Source organism: Symphodus melops, assembly GCF_947650265.1.
Source record: "Symphodus melops genome assembly, chromosome: 16".
In the NCBI taxonomy this organism is placed as follows: domain Eukaryota; kingdom Metazoa; phylum Chordata; class Actinopteri; order Labriformes; family Labridae; genus Symphodus; species Symphodus melops.
Genome location: NC_136706.1, coordinates 16,691,654 through 16,711,202, shown reverse-complemented (window position 1 = coordinate 16,711,202; position 19,549 = coordinate 16,691,654). Strand labels below are relative to the sequence as shown.

General features: G+C 40.5%; 1 protein-coding gene across 2 annotated transcripts in view; it reads left to right on the top strand.

Moving 5' to 3' along the window:
* Positions 1–19,549, top strand: part of il11ra (interleukin 11 receptor subunit alpha) — a 52,335-nt gene that overhangs the window by 17,472 nt on the left and 15,314 nt on the right. For both annotated transcript variants that reach the window (XM_079364453.1, XM_079364452.1), the window contains exon 2: positions 16,317–16,413. In XM_079364453.1, coding sequence (XP_079220579.1) covers positions 16,317–16,413 — 97 coding nt within the window. The remainder of the gene's footprint in view (positions 1–16,316; positions 16,414–19,549) is intronic.

Below are 19,549 nucleotides of genomic sequence, written 5' to 3'. Positions count from 1 at the left end.
AGTCTTAAGTGCTGGATGTGGTTTTCAGTGAGTATACCAGTCTTTGCAAGAACATTCAAATGTAACCCCCCCCCCCCCCCCCAAAAAAAAAAAAAAAAAAAAGAAGAAGAAAAGAGTAAATGTGGTCAACTAACACATCCAGTATACTAGTTCAGTATAATCACTTTGACATTATAATAGGTTTTGTACCCTTGAAGGAAACTCATGATATTTCCACGAGGAGCTTCACGTGAGCAGTTTTTCACTCAGACTTTACGCAGAGTTTTCCTGTCAGCCCTCATACTATTTTTTCCGGAGCAAGTCAAAGTGAGCTGATGTGGGAACTCAGCAGGAATATAATCTGGAGAATTCACTTTGAGCCAGTAGAAGAGAGTGCTGACGCTCATATCCTGTGACTGGGGTGAGTGCATGTAGGCTGTATGCAGGCGACCTTGACGATCTCTGTGCACATCATTAAACTGCCGCATTCGGTTTTCTGTCCGACAATAAGTTATAAAGGCAAAGATTCTAATCACAGCAGCATATAGCAGACTAAACTGCACTGAAACTTCTGTGTCAGGGTTTTTTTTTGTTTTTTTGTTTTTTTTCAGGTATAATCTCCTGCTGTGAACATCCAGCTCTGGAGCATATTCGAACACCCCCCCCCTATTTGTGCCTTCACATAGAGATAGGATGGTAGTTAGAGTTGGGTGCAGGAAAAGCTCAGATTCAAACCCTTGGAGGACTACAGTCTCCATACTCCAACACACACTTACCACTCCGCCTTAAGTTCATTTTATATCACTCATGAACACCTTGAAGTGTTTGTGTCGGTGTCTATTCGGATGGATTTAAAGGGGCAGAAAAGCCAATACCTTTTACCCCAGTACGTATTGTGTTTGAATGTCTTTATCCAAATAATCACAGTTTGTTAGTGTAAACACGTAAACATATTCCTAAAGACAAACTGTTTATCAAAATTTTTATATATTCATGCGTATGTGTGTCACATTGCTGCATAAAACTGCAATCTTCAACTCTCTGCTTCATGTCTTTATAATTGCTCCCAGCAGTAGCGTGGCGCCAGTCAAATGTACATGGACGCGCATTTACACACACACACACACACACACACACACACACACACACACACACACACTTACACAGCAGCTCATAATAGGAGTTCACCAGAGCAGAACTGGGCAGAGTTTGTTGGCCAGCCAATCTGCTTGGCTTATTGACTTGGATGGAGTTTGGTAAAGCGATCATCGGCAGCATGTGTGTGTGAGTGTTTGTCTGTGGATTCTTGCATTTTCAATTTCTTTCAGTCCTTGAAAATAAGCCATTAACTCCACATGGCTGATCGTGGTAAGAATTAAGCTATTTCTTTGTTTAGCACAGAAGACAAAGGCCGCTGTATTGGTCAAAGAGTCATTTTATTTATCAGTAAAACGATACGCCATCTTTTGTTTCCCCTCGTCGCCATCTTTCATCCCGACTGCGTGAATCCTGGATTTTATTTGTGTTTACTCAGTTTCTGATGATGAGTCTGCTTTATAGGATTAGTAATTGATCACAAAGCAAAGATCTGTGTGTGTGTGCGTGTGTGTGCGTGTGCGTGTGTGTGCGTGTGTGTGTGTGTGTGTGTGTGTGTGTGTGTGTGTGTGTGTGTGTGTGTGTGTGTGTGTGTGTGTGTGTGTGTGTGTGTGTGCGCCTGTAGCTGTGTCTGTTTGTGTGCAAGGCCTTGTTGGATAACATAGAGCAGATGTGGGTGGGTAGGTGGGTGTATGTTTAAAGAGCCTGTCATTGGCTCATAGAGAGCAGATGTTTGTTGGGACATCATTGTCCTCTTGCTACCAGCAGTAATGGTTCCAACTGTGCTTTTCCATTTCAGGTACCGAGCTAAACAGTTTAAATGAAGCTCACCATAAAAGATGGCATTAAAGCACATGAATGCATTCACATTCTCTACAGCTGCGTGATTTGTCAGAGTGCAGCGCTGAATGCATTGACAGATGTTTAGGTCACTATACAGATGACTAGGAGTCTTAACTAGGACACTATGTCTATGGAATTTTCCAAACCACAGTTATAAAGTTCTGTGGTTTACGGTAATATTCTGCTCCTGCCAGCTGACTCGAGTTGAACGTAGTCCAAACTGTTAAGCATAGTAAAACGCAGCCAAACATGTTTGAGCGGTGAGATTACATCCACACTTGATTTTGTTTGTGTCAAAGTTTCCTTTGCCACCTTTTTTGGTGCTCGGCTCATTTAGATTCTCTCTATAAGTTTACAAGAAAACCAGATCTTGCAAACGACTGTCATCTGCACTTTTTGCTTTTCTGGAGCTGTTTTTGTTAACATTCTTTATACTAATTAACAGCACCTCATTCTCTCTGGATGAGGCTAACTAGCAGTTCGCAAATTGAACGCCTGTTTGTGCAGCTAGCATCTTCTGTTTGATACAATACAACAATACAATAAAGAATAAGTGCAAAATATTTTTCAATATGGTTCTTCTATGGAAGCATCATGGTAAAATAAGAGTATTTTACGTAATAATATGGAGCGCATTTTACTGAAAGTTTCTCATTAGAAGAAGGGTTGTACTTGGTTGAACACACAAAATGCCGTAATAATAAAGCAACACAAACAATAAAGGGGCGCTTATAAATAATTCTAACAGAGGGTGTTGGTATGGAATTGTGCAGTGGGAAGAGGATTTCTGATATTTACTTTGACTGACTACTACTGACTTTTGTAAATGGACTATTTCACTCTTTTCAACTGTTCAAAGCTGGTTATAGGGTTGTATACGAGTGTAGTGTCCATTTACACAACATTCACTCAGCTGCTCGAGTCGTCGTCTCTCAACTGGAAGGTCGAGGGTTCGATACCCAGCTTTGACACTTATCTCTGGATGTCTCTGTCGGCAGTGTATAAATGGGATAAGCATGATTTCCTGACTAAGTCGTACTTTTTTTCCATTGTTTGGCTGCTCCTTCGACTTCTTGTCAAGTGTGACTTACATATCAAAATATAGGCTACGTGCATACTGACTGACATGAACCAAGTAGCAAACATTACTGTTTCACCTGCCAGAGGGTAGTTGAAAAACTTTCTTCCCAGATTAAATGTCTGTTTTTGGTTATGGATTTTGTGAATTCAATTTCAAAATAAATATTGCCTGTTGTGACTTATATATGTTTTTATTTCTCTTCATGGCACATTTTTTTACTGATGCGACTTATTGTCCGGAAAATACGGTAGTTACTTCTGATGGTCTCACTACGTAGCAACCACTGGCCTCAGCGTGTTAATGTGTAGATGTGTCTTCATGATGTGCCTATCGGTATACCTCATCCTGGCTATGCCACATGGGACTAATTCAGGGTTCAGTATTTTACACAAGGACACCTCGACATGTGGCTCCAGAAGCTGGGGATTGAAACCCCGAACTTTCGGTTGAAAGCATTCAAATCTGTCACTGAGCCTCAACCCAATGAAGTGGGAATAATTAATCAACTTTATGGCTCAAAAACATATTAGGTTTAGTTCAGCAGAAATAGTAAACCGAAAGTAAGACGCCAGATAAGCATGTTTTTTACTGAATGAAACAAAGAATAACAAATCATGTTTAATAAAGTATAATAAGGATTTTGCAACAGTTACTTAAAAATAAAATAATAATAGAAAAATAATAATAATATAAAATAAAAATAATCACAAGTATTAGGCTGGCTTCACATTATGTCCTGTTAGTTTGTTTGGTATAATGCGTGCCTAACCCTGCACTTTGACATCTACTGCTCTGTTGTACACTGTTCCACCATTAAAGAACGCTTTGCCATGGCTCATGTCAACATGCCAAGAAGTTGTCGTGGAGAACATCTGTTTGGCCACTGTGGTCCTTAAGTTCCCTTGCAGGAGTGCTCGGGAGCGACTAAAAGCTGGAACAAAATGTCTTCGCTTATATAAGCGATTATAAAGCTGTTTACCTCGCAAAAAGAAAAAGCTGGACTAACCAATGGAAAGTTTCAAACCTTGTCTTTAGGTCACAGAAATGACATCAGTAATGTTGACCAGACTTTCTTTGCAATCTGAAAAAGAAAATGTGTCTTTCGAACTTGAATGAAAACAGAAAGGTGACTGGTGAGTCATGCTCATTCTGTGACTTTGTGCTTACAACCTACTCTTCTCTTTTTCAAGCTCCAGCTGTGTCAGCTGTGTCATGTCACTACATGAGTGTCTCATGTAGTGACATGGCTAATTCAGTAGAAAACATAGACATGAATTGAGGGGTCATAGTCTTTGAAAATGGAGATGCTGAGTTTGTCTTGGTGCAGGTGAACAGTCATCATATGACATGAAGATGTGTCGTCCAAACAGCAGTACATTCTTTGAGTTTATTCTCCTATTGCAAACCGTTTGCTGTTAGCATCAGCTACAGCTGCTCTGTGGTTAGCAGCGCTCTCGAGCTTCCACAGCTTCTTCAGATTGGCCTTTTTTTAGTACCACTGTGGTTCTGTGTACAGGAGACCGAATATGATGCATATCCTAACTGAGCATTAGCACATGGTGTTTTAACTCACTGTAGCTGTCTTACAGCAGTGTTCCACATTTTCCCCCCCAAATGTCTCTTTTACACAGTGTAACATAAACACAAGACGCCATGGCTGCATGCAGGAGATTGAAGGTTATTTTTCTTCCAGCACGGCACAGCCTGCTCTTTTGACACTTTAACTTGATCAGTCAGATACATGCTGCTGATCTGCAGACACACACACACACACACACACACACACACACACACACACACACACTTGCTTCCTTGTCACAGATGCTCAGCCTGGCTCGTTAATGAGTTTTGTTAGCAGACAGGGTGAGAGTGAACAGAGCAAATACAAAGCAGCGCTTGAAATATTAACGCTTTACTCTGTGTCTCTGTGTGAAAGTCGGCCAAAAAACTAAAATTATTTTAATGTCGTCCTATTTTACAAAAAAGTGTTTTCATTCAAACCAGCGTTCAACAATTTTATTTACTCATTTTCTATAAATCCAGGACTATGACCAAATGACGGAGAACATGTGTTAAAAGGTGGCTGCTAGTTTCTGATTAGTCATTGACATGTTTTATTGTAATTCAGAACAAATGTTTATCTAAATCTTTAAAGACAAATCACAGAGATTAATGTTCATTGACAAATGCATCGTGTGCCTTTGACTCAGTCTTGGTGGATTGGGTGTGTGGTTGATTTGTTATGCTCTGTTAAAAGAACTGGTTCTCTTCATTGAGCTACATGGACTCTCCTCTAGTCTCATTTTTTTTATGGCAAAGACTGCTGTGTGTCGTGTGCTGTACCTGTCCTTTTTTTTTTACACACGTGCACAGAATCACACAGATGTGCATGTCCATGTTAGTGTAACACACATCTGCAAGTGCAAGATGTTTGATTTCAGTCTAGCTTGACCCCCATTATACATCTCAGCATGTGTTTGTTTACTTGTCAGTTTGGCTTCAGTATAACAAACTTGTTTGCTAGCCAGAGTGCGGTCTGAAACTGTGTGTGTGTGCGTGTGTGCGTGTGTGTGTGTGTGTGTGTGCGTGTGCGTGCCTGCCTATGTGTGTTAATAGCTGGCATATGGGAGCCATCTTGCCCTGGCGGCAAAGCCGGAGGAAATTCCAGCGATGTAGTGCTAAGGCCAAGATACCATTGACACACACACGCACACACGCAAACGAAAAGTAGTGTACTGATACCGGGGCAAACACACATACACCTAAAGTAATATTTGAACTCAGAACAAACAAATTATTGAAAGCTTGTGCATTCCTTCTTCTGCTGGTTAACCAATCTTATTTCTAAATTACTCACTGTTTTCGAAGGGAAAAACTCACAAATGCACACTCGCAGCCTGGTTGGCCGGGTACTATCTCTGTACACACATGGCAGCTGTTACTCCCTGTATGTTTAGGCTTGGACCAAAGATGGAATTCAGCCCACTAACTCGACCAGCAACTCCATCTCTAGATAGGACTGGCACGGCCTAGATGTGGAGTCTGTTTGGTATTACCAGCAGAGTATTTCAATAGTCCCATTCATCATGGTTGTTGAACTTTATCTGAGCGGTGCTTTTCTAATGTCTATGCTCACGTATAATGCATCTGTTTGAACTATGCCATGGTTTTAAACAGGTACTAATAGTGTCTGATTTTTTTTTTTTTAAATTTTTAAGATGACTTTTTGGGCCTTATGGGAAAGAGAGGACAGGGAGATGTAAATCAAGGAGAGAGACTGGTTACATCAAGGACTTAGACATAGGACAACCTGTATTGTCTGAATTTTAATATTAATATAGTGATTTCTGAATTGAATAGTTTACACTCACCAACACAGCAGACTGTATTCTCACTCTGCTCCAAGTGTGTGTTTTTCGTATTGCATTCACACATACAGTACGTGATTGTATCGTTAAGTCCTGACCAATACCCAGCCCTAATAAAAACAACAACATAACAGCAAACATAAAGCAGGTGACAGTAATACTGGAGCGTTGACAAGAGTCTGTGAATTTAAGAATGTTAACAATATCATGCCTGAAACAGGCGGATAAAGACTCAGTTAGGCACCTGTGGTATTTCTACATCATCTATTTCTACAAGTCCCGTCAGCGTTCACGAGCTCTGCCTCTTTTCTGTCTGTCTGACCCGTGTCTATGTCTCCTGGCCTGACTGGACAGTCTCTACTCCTGCTGTTGCTTCCTTGGTAACAGATTGCTTATCTTTTCTAATCTTCACCATGAGCACAATGGCTCATTTTTCTACTTCCACTGTTTCCTTATCTCGAGCACTTGTGCCTCGTCTGCATTAGATGATTTTGATTTCAGACCCTGGTTGAAGCTCTTTCTCTTTCGTTTTTCTTGTTGGTTAGTAATTCCATTTCTCTTTCTCTTCGTATATCTCTTCCTCGTGCCGCTGTCTTCCTCTTTGACTTTTTTTTTTTTGCTAGTATTTCTAATGGATTGGTCCTGGTAAATTTGATGTCGACTAACGCTACATATGCTAGTCCATGAAAGACCAACTAATAAATAATTTCTAGTCTGCCTGGCTCTAGCTGATCGACAGACTGCCAGATGACTGGAGTCTGTCCAATCATTAGGCCAAAGTGTTTCCCCTCAGCTTGACAGCTCATCAGATTATCGTTCAGCCTGAACACATTGGCTTTCATGACATCTTGTCACAACACCGGTGCTAAAATCAGTTTTCTAGCCATCACCATGAATATTTAAAGTTTAATATCGTATTTACTATACATCTGTAGGAATTGATAGCCAAAATATACATGCCGCCATTCTTCTGTCCAACATCGTTTATCAGCATCGTTTATCTTTGTTTTATAGCTTTATCAATGTAGACAAAGAGATGCAGAAGGAACAACATGACGACAGTTTAACTTTAAAAAAAACGGAGCCTCAAAAATATATTAAAGCCAAATTATTTCAAGAAGAGACAAAAAAATACGAATGTCAAAGAGCCAGGCTTTTACAAAAGATTCACAGATGGAAATACAAAACACACACACACGTCCGTCAGCGGTTTTGCTATCGCCTGAAAAGGTCAAAAGGATAAGCTGTGCTGTGGTTACCGTAGCGACCTCGGTAAACATCAGAGCCATTGTAAGTCCGTCCGTCCACCTTCTTGGCATGACCTCTCTGTGTTGTTGGTTTAGTGCACGTCTGTGTTTGTATCGATGCATAGTGAGCCTACTATCACACACGGACACACCGTGTTCACACACACACACACACACACACTTTAATTAGGGTTAGGTAATCCCTTGTCATCATTTCCTTTAGTCTTGTGCACAGGTAGACACATCCACACATTCAGAGATACATACTGGTGGGAAGACAGGAGGCTAATGAAACATCAGTCTTAGTTAATTTTAATTAAATTATCATGAACAGGACATCCTGTGATCATTTGTTTTGTCTCTGAGCAATAAAACAGTGTGTGTGTGTGTGTGTGTGTGTGTGTGTACACAAACTTTTAAAGATTAATCTGACTGAATGAACTTTGATCTGATTGAAACTCTGTATCTGTATTAGTCTTTACATTTTAATACACTTCACTTCTACAGCTCTGTGCATCTCTTCTTCTTTTTGTTTTTTTCGAGCTCAGCGCCCTCTGCTTGTCGTCCCTCCCCCTCCTCCCTTTTTTTTTTTTCCTTTTCTCTGTCTTTCTCTTCTCTCACACTGTCTTTCTCTTCTCTTGTAAAGCCGACTGAATGTGCAGTGGCATGCCAGAGTGTGAGTGAGTCACCATGTGGGATTGTGCCGCCACAGAGAGGACTGGCTAAAAGAGAGTCCTCTTAGATTGGATTACTCAGTCAGTGTGCACCCTTCATTTTCTCTTCAAGTCTTTTTCCATCATCGACTTCAAATCTGTTTTTCCAAAATAAGTTCTTTCTCTGGCCATCTTTCATCACATTCCTTTTCCCTTTCGTCTTGACTCTTTTACCTTTGACCTTATTATGTCCTTCTGCTTTGAAGGTGTTTCTCAGCAAGAAATTTCACAAAGTTCAGCTCCTGCAACTAGTTTTAATTGCACCCGTTCTCGCTCTTTTGTGGATTTGGCAGCGCAACACAATTAGAGCGATCTTATTTTGAAGAGCAAACCGTGCGTTTGAGTCTTGGCTGATGTTTTGCATCTCTCTGCTTGTGGAAATACTTTCATTATGCATATATCCTGGTGACAATATCCATGGCTACATTACCCTTTCTATTCTGGTTCTGGCTGGAAGCGGTATAGTTGAAATGTGACTGGTTGTGGTGAGTCAGAGATTACACACACAAACACACACAGACATTCACAGGCAATCTATAGAAAGCCTGTTGAAATTGGAGAAGCTCCTTCTGGTCCTTGACATTGTGAGTCTATAAATTGACAGTTAAAGTTCTAAATATGGGGGCTGGGCACTTTTTTTTTTGGAGTCTAGCAGACCAGCATGGGAGGAATACATTTTAGCCTCCTTGCTGGTACAGTACAAGTCTACCTGAGGATATCATCACCCACTATGGGGATGTTTGCACCGGGGGAAAGTGTGTGTTTTTTTTTTCCACTGCTAGCTTCAGAAAGATGTTCTCTAACTGCTGAAGACAGACAGTAGTTTGTGGTAATATCAGACTTGCAGAGAGCGCTGTGGGTGCCAGAGGGAGTTTTGGTGGGACATAGATGGGAACAAAGAATGAGCTGAGCTTAATTGTCGTACTGTTCATTCTTTTCATCCGAGTGAAAATCAAGTGCAGTCCAAGTAACGAGATAAAAATGAACACAAGCAAAGCTTAAAGAAAGCTTTTCTTCGCTCTTGTTTTTTTCTTTGCCGGCCGTGCTCCCCAAACGGACTCTGTCCGACAGCAAGCTGTCCCACAGCATGCTGCACCCAACAGTCAGACTTGATTTATGTATTTACAGTTAGAATAAAGGATGGCTTGTTTTACCAAAAACACAGCCGTAGACGAATACTATTTTCCCCCAAGTCAGAAAAGAAAAAGAGAGAGATAGCGTCTACTCTATCTAACCGCTGATCACTGGTTTCATATTCTTTATGGCAGATCAAATATGCTGCTGTGATAGTTTTTGGACAAATGGCTGTCTGCCAGTAAACGCTCAACATTAAAGGGTAGTACCTGCGTCTGCTGCATTTATTAAACACGCACACACAGCGAAGCAACTGGAAATAAAACATGCAACAGGTCAACTGACAAGGAAGTACGAGAGACTCTTTAACATCCTGTACAGAGCATTATGGGCACATCATCAATCTCTAAATCCGTGTCTGGTATTAGCATCGAGGTCATGATTTGGTTCACATTATGTGTCATTATAAAGTCAGTCTGACTCCATCATGGTGCTTCACAGAGGGCAAATACCAGTAATTACATTTTAATCACATTTATTTTCAGTAAAACAACAATTTAACTCATAAAAGAAATGACTTTGTCTTAATATTCAGATTAGGAAAAAAATGTCTTACTATGATTGTAGTGGTATTAAGCACACTTTACTATGTATGTACTCCCATAGATACATTTAGATTAGAGGTAGAAAAGGTAGAAATCGAGTTAGTGTATATCATTAAAACTTTTCATGAAATCAAAAATCCAGGTTGTCAAAATATTAGAATATAAAATAATAACGCTCAGAGAAAAGGATTTCTAATACAGAAATATGAACCCTTATGATGAATATGTGGATTTATGCACAGGCTTCTTTGAAACGTATCATCAGTGTGACGCCACAAACAATCAGCCTGTGTCACTGCCGAGGTGATATGGAAACCCAGCTTACTTTGATGGTGGCCTTCAGCTCGTCTGTGTTGTTGGCTCTGCTGTCTCTCGTCTTCCTCTCGACAACACTCTGGAGATTCTCTTTTGAGGTTCAGCTCGATGGACTGGGCTGGAGACATGAAGTCCTCTAAAGTCTCCTGGTACACAGCTGGGTCGACTCTAGATTTGGTGAAACACAGTCAGACGACATGAGGGTGCAAATGTTTCATCGGACACCTGACCTGAACCCCAAACAGAATCTATGTAGTCGTATTGTTAGGAGGAAGATGAGGAAGCAGCAGATCCGAGGTCAGTGGTAATATTTTGGTATTTTGGATCAGTTGAAAAATGGCAATCAAAAAGTACACAGTCATGGGATCAGGTTGCACATTGGAAAGAAGAAGCGCTCCGGTTATCTGACAAAGGAAAAAGCACATTCTGCCTCGATAGACAGATAACAGTCTCATACAAGAATCCACAAAAAAGGAATTTATAGACAGAAAATGTATTTGCCTTCGTCCTTTTTATGGCGTTCCTTTTTTGTGCGATTGTTATTCGCTGGGCACTGGGGATGTAAAGATGAATCATAAGGCGGGTAAAAATCAATTCAAAGGTTCACATTGGTTCTCTGAAAATGAAGGGCAGTAATATGGTGAGTGTCAGCAGCTGTAGAGAAGACGCGGTTGGTTGTCACGAGCAGGCGTTACCATGGCAGCTGCGGAGGCCAAAACATACCAACAATCGTGTTAGCAGCACTGAGTGCCCAAACGAGGCAGAAGAGATTGCACGGTGTATCTGTGTTTTCATGAAAAAAAACATTAAAAGAAAATCTGTTTCAGTCACCTCAATTCAGTTCAAACAGCTTTTTTTGTAATTTTGTTTTTGCAATTTAAAGAAATTGTTTTTCATATTTTATCGTATTGTGAGTTAAGTGAATCGTTACATCCTACTAGGCCAAACTGGATTAGTAAAACAGGATCAAATCTGTTAACATGTTGAATGTAAATGAGCAGGTAAAACAACAATACTTTTCATCAAATTAAACTTCCATATGGTTACCATTTTGACTCTTTTTATACCTTAATAGGGCAACATATCCTAAGGGATACACCTCATAACATCCAAAATATACACAGTATTTAAAGAAGTATTGTTGATTTATTGGACATATTTAAAATATGTCCAGTAAATGATTTTTTGAGATAAATGTTCCAGCCTTGCCTGTTTAAGGGTGAGAGGACAGATCAGCACTTCGCTGGCAGGATGCAGCATTGTTCTCGAGTTTTACTGGAAGGAGAGTAAGGAACCCGTTGTGTAAATATGTTTACTAGACTTTGTCCTCGCTCCGTCTCTCTCTCTGACTCGGAGAGGGAAAATAAAGACTGCATGTAAAGTCGGGGGGGCGTAAGAGATAAGAGGAAGCAAATGTGAAAGGATAAAATACAAAATTACCTGGGATTGTGGGGGAAAAATGGTGTGGGAAGCCAAAGAGAGATAAAGCCTGCCAAAAATATGACATGGATATGTTTATTGAACCCTGAACATTCTGTCATTAGAGGGATGGAAACCAGAGCCAAGGACTGAGCGGGGGGGAAAAAGTGTGTGTCAAGGTCTGAAAGAGTAAACAAACATGGTGGACTGTGCAAATCTGTTGGATTCATGATGGGAGGTTGTGAGTGCAGACAAGCATCCAAATCATCAGGCTTTTTTTCTACTTTTAAAAAACACTGAGGGGTTAAAATAATCTCTGATTTATTTACACACATGAAGTTGAGTGTCTTGCTCAAGGACACATCGGACATGTAGGCATGTTAAAGGTCCTGTGTCTGTCTGAATAGATCATTGGCAGCAGGTACAGAATGTTCTGGATGTAAAACGGCTGAGAGAAGCATGAAGGCAGGGATTGACAGGAAGAGGAATGTAAAGCAAGGTGAGGGAGAAAGAAGTCAGTGAGATTTGAATTTGCTGAGTGAGCTGTGTGAAGTTACAGTGCTGGAGTGGTGAATGTAACACCGCGATGATACATCATAGGACAGAAGTGGAAATAAAGGAGACCTCTGCTGCTCCCTTATACACTCGGTGTATGGTTTGTGTTTTTGGGATTTGATTTCGTAAGCCACAGTGGGTGTCTTTGTCTCAAATGTGGACTTTTCCTCGTCTGTGTTTTGGCCGAGGTGCATGAGGCTCTTCTCTGGAAAAGCAGGGCCACGAAACCCTTTGTCCATTCATCATTTCTTTGCGATGCCCTGATTGGTGTGTTTTGCTCTTTAATTTATGAAATATGTTCTCAGAGCGAACCAAGGTGGTTTGGATGAAATCTAGACTAATGGGGTGTTGATTAAAGGGCCATGATACATGTCCTGGCTGCTCAGTGGATTCTTTATTTGTTTAATTTGAGACTAAAATTGTTTAACTTAAATCAAGCTAGCATGAAAACTAACTGGAAAGTAAAGTTCCCATTTCAAAGTACACAAAGAGGAAAGTTTTGCTCCGGCGTTTAGAAAAATCATCTTTTCAATTACCCACTTTTTGACACCAAGTGTGTGCTTTCACTATGTATATGTTTTTTTCTCTGTGCTTACAAGCCTTTTAAGTACAATTATGAATCTGCCTCTTAAAAATACAAACCAATATTTGAGATCAACCAGTTTTGCTGTCCTAAACACACAGAGGTAGTGATTCTACACAAGTCAGGATGTGCTTTGTTGAGTAAATGTAATCACTGCTGCAGTTTTCTTAGTGGTATATACAATGAAAATGCAGCGTGTGTGTGTGTGTGTGTGCCAACATCAGTAACCCTAAATTCAGTTATTGATTAACTCACTTTATTTCAAATCATCATCCTCATCATTTCCCTCCCAATGAGACCATCAATCAGAATCTCCTCTATACCCACAGCACTGTAAAGCTCTGTCTAAAGAGCACCAAACACATTGTCCTCATTGTTTAGAGCCTGCAGCCTTCACTATCTGCACCAGCCAAACACAACACCTTGTTCTCCTGATGAATAGTTGATGATATTTATTTTGCGCTTCAAACAAACAGACGATCGGTTTGGCAGCGAAGCCTGAGGCTTACAGAGAAGCCAATAATGAGTGTTTACAGGTTGGATCACGCAGACACAGAGGATGTATTCAAGTGAATCTAATCTTGAAGGTCCTTTTTATTTGTTCAGCTCACAAGGTCAAGGAAGAGATCTGCAATATTGTTCTGAAAACTGAAGCTTTGGGGAGCAACTGTAACATGTTCCCAGGTGTTTTCCTCGCTATGTAGAAAGTCAAAGAGCGGACAAAGGGCACATTCTAAAAAGGCATTTTCTTCTTTTAAAGAAAGTCTAACTTGCTCTTGTCACACCGTGTTATAAAACACCTGGAATCCATCCTTTGTCTGGCTGTTACCGTGATCCAGCCCTCTTCGACCACCAGAGAAGAAAAACACAGTTCAGAGTGCTGCATGACTTGCTGTCAGTTCTGTGCTGCTCCATATAGCGTTGGTAATGTACTGGAGATTGTCCCACAGAAAACTGTCGGACAAGTTCCAAGCTGTGTGCATGTGTCAGGAGATGATGCTTCAACACTTTGTGCCCTAACCTTGTCTTCTCTATTGGAGTGTGGCTTTGTCAGTTACACATAGAAACAATACAACAGGTGGCGCCGATAGCGCAGCGGCAGCGCGCGCGCACCATGTTGCGAGGCTTTGCTCCTCGCGCGGGCGGCCCGGGTTCGCGTCCGGCCTGTGGCCACTTTCCCGCATGTCTCTCCCCACTCTCTCCCTGTTTCCGACTCTATCCACTGTCCTATCAATAAAGGCAAAAAGGCCAAAAATAAAAAACCTTTAAAAAAAAAAAAAAAAAGAAACAATACAACAACAAAAACCCTCCACTTCACTGTTAGAGATGAATCAATGCAACATTCTCCTCATTCATGTCTGTGCTTTGACACTCCAGACAGAAGGCACTTAACCTTTATAAAACATATTACATAAGCTAAGGTACCATCACTGTGATTCTTTGCCTGCCTGCTCATCCCATTCAGCCTGTTGAGTACAAGACATCATGGCATTGAAAGAAATCCTGTCAGGTGATAGCAGTGAGCTCATACTGCTTTGCGCCATCCTCTTAGCACTATTAGTCAACCTGTAAAAAACATCTAGACTAGAAACATGGCATTGACGAGTTGAAAAGGTGAGGAAGGATGATAAAAGGTTTCTGAGAAATACATTTCCGAGCACTAACACCATCTTCTTTGACATGCTGCATGATTGCAGTCGGCAGAAAAAAATAACCCAGACACGATGAAACTTTTTAGGCTGGATTTGTAACATATCCAGCGACTTCGTTTGAACTGTAGGAATTGACAGAACACAGACTCATTAATACTTTCACACACGTTTGGAGAAGTGTTAACTATCTGTCACTTGTGTCATTTTTTCTTTTTTCTTGCTTCTCTCTCCCTTGTGTTCGACTAACTTTCTCTGAATGCAGTCATACCGATTTGTCTCTGGCGTTCTTTACTTCCCTTGAATCTTCTTTGCATTTTCTCATTCACTCAGATCGTTTTTAGATCAGAGTGTTTTGAAACTCTGGAGAATGTTCTGTTTCACTTGATAAGTAATGCATGTGAGGTTTTTTGTTTTCAGTCCTCTTCATTTAACTTTAAGCGTGAAGAATGCACAAAACGTTTTTTTGACGAGTTATGACTCAACAAAAACCTATTTAAATAGGGAAAGCATCACAGTAAGGAGGTAACACATAATCGTCTTTATGGGCCCTCACTCTGCTTCCCTCACCATGGAGGTTATGTGTTGCCATGACAATACTTCACATACTGTGACCTCCAACATAGAGATAGGTGGCACCAGAGGTAAAATAAGCGGGTTCGGCATTAGCTGTGACTTTGGACTGAATGACTCACAAACACATACCGGTACTTCAAATTGTTTTTAACCCCTGATCACATTCAAGGTTTCTTTTTTAGCCTCTTTATCTCTCTCTCTCTCTCTCTCTCTCTCTCTCTCTCTCTCTCTCTCTCTCTCTCTCTCTGTCTCTGTCTCTCTCACACACACACACACACACGCACAAACACTCAAACTCTCCTGCTTACATTTTGAACTGAGACTGTGAACATTACACCAAAGGTCACACGCAAAATACACTTTCCCTTTTTTTTTTTTTTTACACTAACATGCACCCTCAGCCTGTCTGCAAACCCCCCCAATTATCTGAAAAGTCCTTCCCCTCCGCCTTCTTGCCTGCTCCACCTTTTAGAAAATGTGGGCCGTCTGGAGATTTCCCTTGGTGACATCACAAAGGACAGTAACCACTCCCCCTGCTGGATGATACCCCCCACAGCAGGTGTTTGTTCTGCCTTCTGAGTCCGTGGTTTGTTACAGCTCACTTCCTTTTAAAGCTACAGACGCAGAAACAGACTGTTCTGAGCAGGGCAGAGATAGAGTGCATGATACAATACAGGATCAGGGTCGACTCCGAGTAAGGAACTTCACAGTTTCCACATTGAAAAAAGTGAGACTAAAACTTGACATTACCAAGAGTTTCTATGATGAGTATAATCATTGGAAACATAATTAAAAAAACACAGACACTTAAAGATCTTTACCCCAAACATATGGGACAGTGTTTGTTTTGTTGTTGTTCTTGTTGTTGTTGTTTTTATAAAAATACTTTACAGAGTCCGCTGACAGATCACACCTTCAGTCTGTCTTGGCTATCGTCTGAATTTTAAAACGTTTTGGGGGGAAATGATGAAAGAAAAACAGGTGCTGTTTGTGAAGTGATTTTCTGCATTATGTTGTGACTGAAGCTTTTTATCTGCAGGAAATTAAACAAGAAATTACATGTTCAGGATGTTTTCCAAAGCATTTTTCTTTTCACATGTTCAAAAAAGAACTGATGATGAACTCTCTCTCTCTCTCTCTCTCTCTCTCTCTCTCTCTCTCTCTCTCTCTCTCTCTCTCTCTCTCTCTCTCTCCCTCTCTCTCTCTCTCTCCAGATGCCAGGCCTTTTGTCCAGTCCTGTGTGTCTGACAGTCATCTGGTTTTTGTCGTGGTCGCTGCGTCCCAGTTGCGCTCAGATTCAGTCTGATGAAGGTAACACAGTACGCACACCCTTCTGCCTGCACACCACTAGTATTGAACACACAAATACACACACTCAAACACACCTTCTGTTAAGGATCAGACATGGATTCTTTTGGGAACTATTTTGGGCGCTCTTGACTTATCTTGGATCAAAGTACTTATGGGATCTGAAACTACTGCAGGAGGAAGGAGGGAGGTAACACATCCAAATGAAGATACAATGGGAATACAATTCAACACAATCAACCACCTGCATGTTTTTAAACAAGTTCAATTATTCTTTCTTCCATATTATTTTTTCAGGAAATCATTTGTGGTCATGTTGTGCCTTTTTGGAGACACAGGACAGTGGATAGAGTTGGGAGTAACATGTCAGAAATGAATCAGAGGTTGGAGAATTCAAACCTAACCACATGGTTAAAGACTATTGTTTCTGTACAGGGCATCCGACCACTAGACCACTGGCAACCCTGAAACTCATAGTTTTAACATTGGATTTTGAACTTGTGTTTTTCCTCTTTCTGTCCTTTGATTGAAGAGATCTGTCTGGCAGCAAAAAAATTGAGTCCTCTTTCCTTCCCTTCTTTGTTTAAGATTTTTCGTTTTTTATTTGTTTTATTTTGTGTTTGCCTTTTGCCCTGTTAGATAGGACATTTAAAGAGTGACAGGAAATGTGAGGGAGAGAGAATGAATTGCTCTAGTGACGGAGCTGAACAAGCACCCCGTCTTTCCTTTTCTTTAAAAGACTGTTTTTGTTTCTGTCTTGTCTCTAGTACTAAATCCCTTAAAAAAGCAGCCCAGTTAATAACTCTAAGAATAAGAAAACTTGCCCAACAGCCCTTCAGGTGAAATTGTCAAAGATTTAAGTTCACATTCATTTACCAAACAGCCGTTCCAGGTTTTTTTGTCTTTGTTTGGAAAGTACTGAGTTTCATCCAGTTTGCACTTTCTGTGTCCAGCCTGCCATCTGATTTTAATGTTGAGAGAAACTTGTACCCTTCCTGTATGCATGTGTGTGTGTGTCTGTGTGTCTGTGTGTGTGTCTGTGTGTCTGTGTGGTTTTATGTATGTTGGTGTGTATGCACATATCTGGGCTCTCTTGCCAAAGGCAGAATCAGATATGAGTGGAACGCTGCGGGTTTGGGGAATAATGTACTTCACTGCCAATAAAACATGAATACACACATTCAGACCAGCCAAATCTTTGCTCAGCACCAGGGCCCCAGGTAATACACACACAGACACACACACACACAAAGAGGGAGGGGTGTGTGTGTGTGTGTTTCTTTGTCCTTTTAAAGGGGAAAAGAAAATCTGGTGAATAACATGGGCATTGTTGAGAATCATGTCTAGAACTTTGATTCTCCGTAGAGTGGCATGGCTGTGTGTGTCCAATGTATGTCTGAATGATTTGTTTTTAAAAAGCAACAAAAAAAATGAAGTAGCTGTTTAACTACTCTTTTGAATATAAATGAAGATGAGGAAAGTTTTCTAATTAATTTCAGGAACTGGGCTTTGAATTTTTGACTTTACAAAACAAGCTATGTAATCACCGGAAGTCAGTTTCTGAACCTAAACGAGCTCGTATCTTCAGAGATTTTAAATAGATTCATAACTTCCCCCCAAAAATATTATATACATATATATATATATTTATTTTTGGAGCGAATCAGTCACTCCCTACCATGGAGCAGCAAGAAATTCAGCCAGTCTCACAGACGACTGGAGTCGTTTTGATTTGAGTTGTGACCCAAAGAATCGAAATCCAATCGAATCCTGAGACATCCAAAAATTTCCAGCTCTGCTCTTTCAACGATAGAATTGTTTTGGTAATATTATTAATTACAGCTTGAAGGTGGATTTTGCCATATATGTATATGAAAAAGAATCACGTTTTTTTCACTTTCAATTTTAGACATTTAGACTCAGCTGGAGTTTTATATTAAAGCCTGTGAAACCTGTCATCAGCTGTCTCTTGTGCCTAGTCCTGGTGCTGTTGCACTATTTACTGTGCTGCGTACTTAGTGATTAAATGGCATTATAACTGAAAGTTGCCGAGGACAGAGTAATGAATAGAAGAAAAAAAGGTATTTCGGTCATGTATAATAAAAAACAAAAACAAAGTGTTCTTCCTTTACTCTGCTTTGACCATTTTACTGTCACACAGCTTTAAGAAAACGATACCAAAGCTGACCTTCTCGTTGAAATGAATTCACCATGGCTTGTGTTTTATCTGAACATTTTGTTTCCTGTACACAGAACTAAAGTAAGAACAGCCTTCTATTGGCTTTTTTTAAACATCTCAATAGGTTTCATTGTCCTCCTCTCTGTGTGAATGTGTCTCCTCTCCTCTCAAAAACATAAATGCAACCACAGAATCACGAAGGAGAACGTTGCTGCTCTTTCCCACTGCTCTTTCATTTTACACAACCACTAAAACAACTGCAGCTTGGCCAGAACAGCTAACTTTAAGGTATCCTTGAAAACCAAGTATTGAATAAGCCCTCAGTAAAGCCTTCAATTGAGTATGTGTACAATTTAATTCAGAATTACGTCCGCTGATCCCTGAAGGGCATATGAGGTTTCTGTTGCAGGGAAAAATGATCAAAATATACAACGAAAGAAAATCAAATTATAAGATTCTTAAAGTGCATCCTACATCCAACCCCTCACCTCAGGCCACAACTGACGAAACGTGAAAAAGAAGAGTATATGGGATAAAGAGAGGGTTGTGTTCAAAATAAGGAAGAAAGACAGAGCAAAGACAAACTGTTGGTAACCCAGGAGAGGAGAGGAGGGGAGGCCAGCAGGGAGTGTGCATGCCTGAGTGATTGAGGTGGAGAATTAATGAAGGTGTGTGCGTGGCACACTGGCAGTCACACTGATGTTTTTCCACTCCAGATCTGCAAGTTTTGATAATATCGAGCCAAGCTAAACATGTGCACACACACTCTCTCCCACCGACTCAAGATAGAGTATCCACTCTGCAAATTAGGTTTGCTTACACTGCATTTACTTTCACTTTAAATGTACACAAGCTTTCAATTTAGTGTTGGCAAGTGATGTTATAACAGCTCTGTCTCATCAATGTGGTTATTGATACAAATGGTTCTTTTTAACAAAGCGTTCAATAAACTAAGCGACT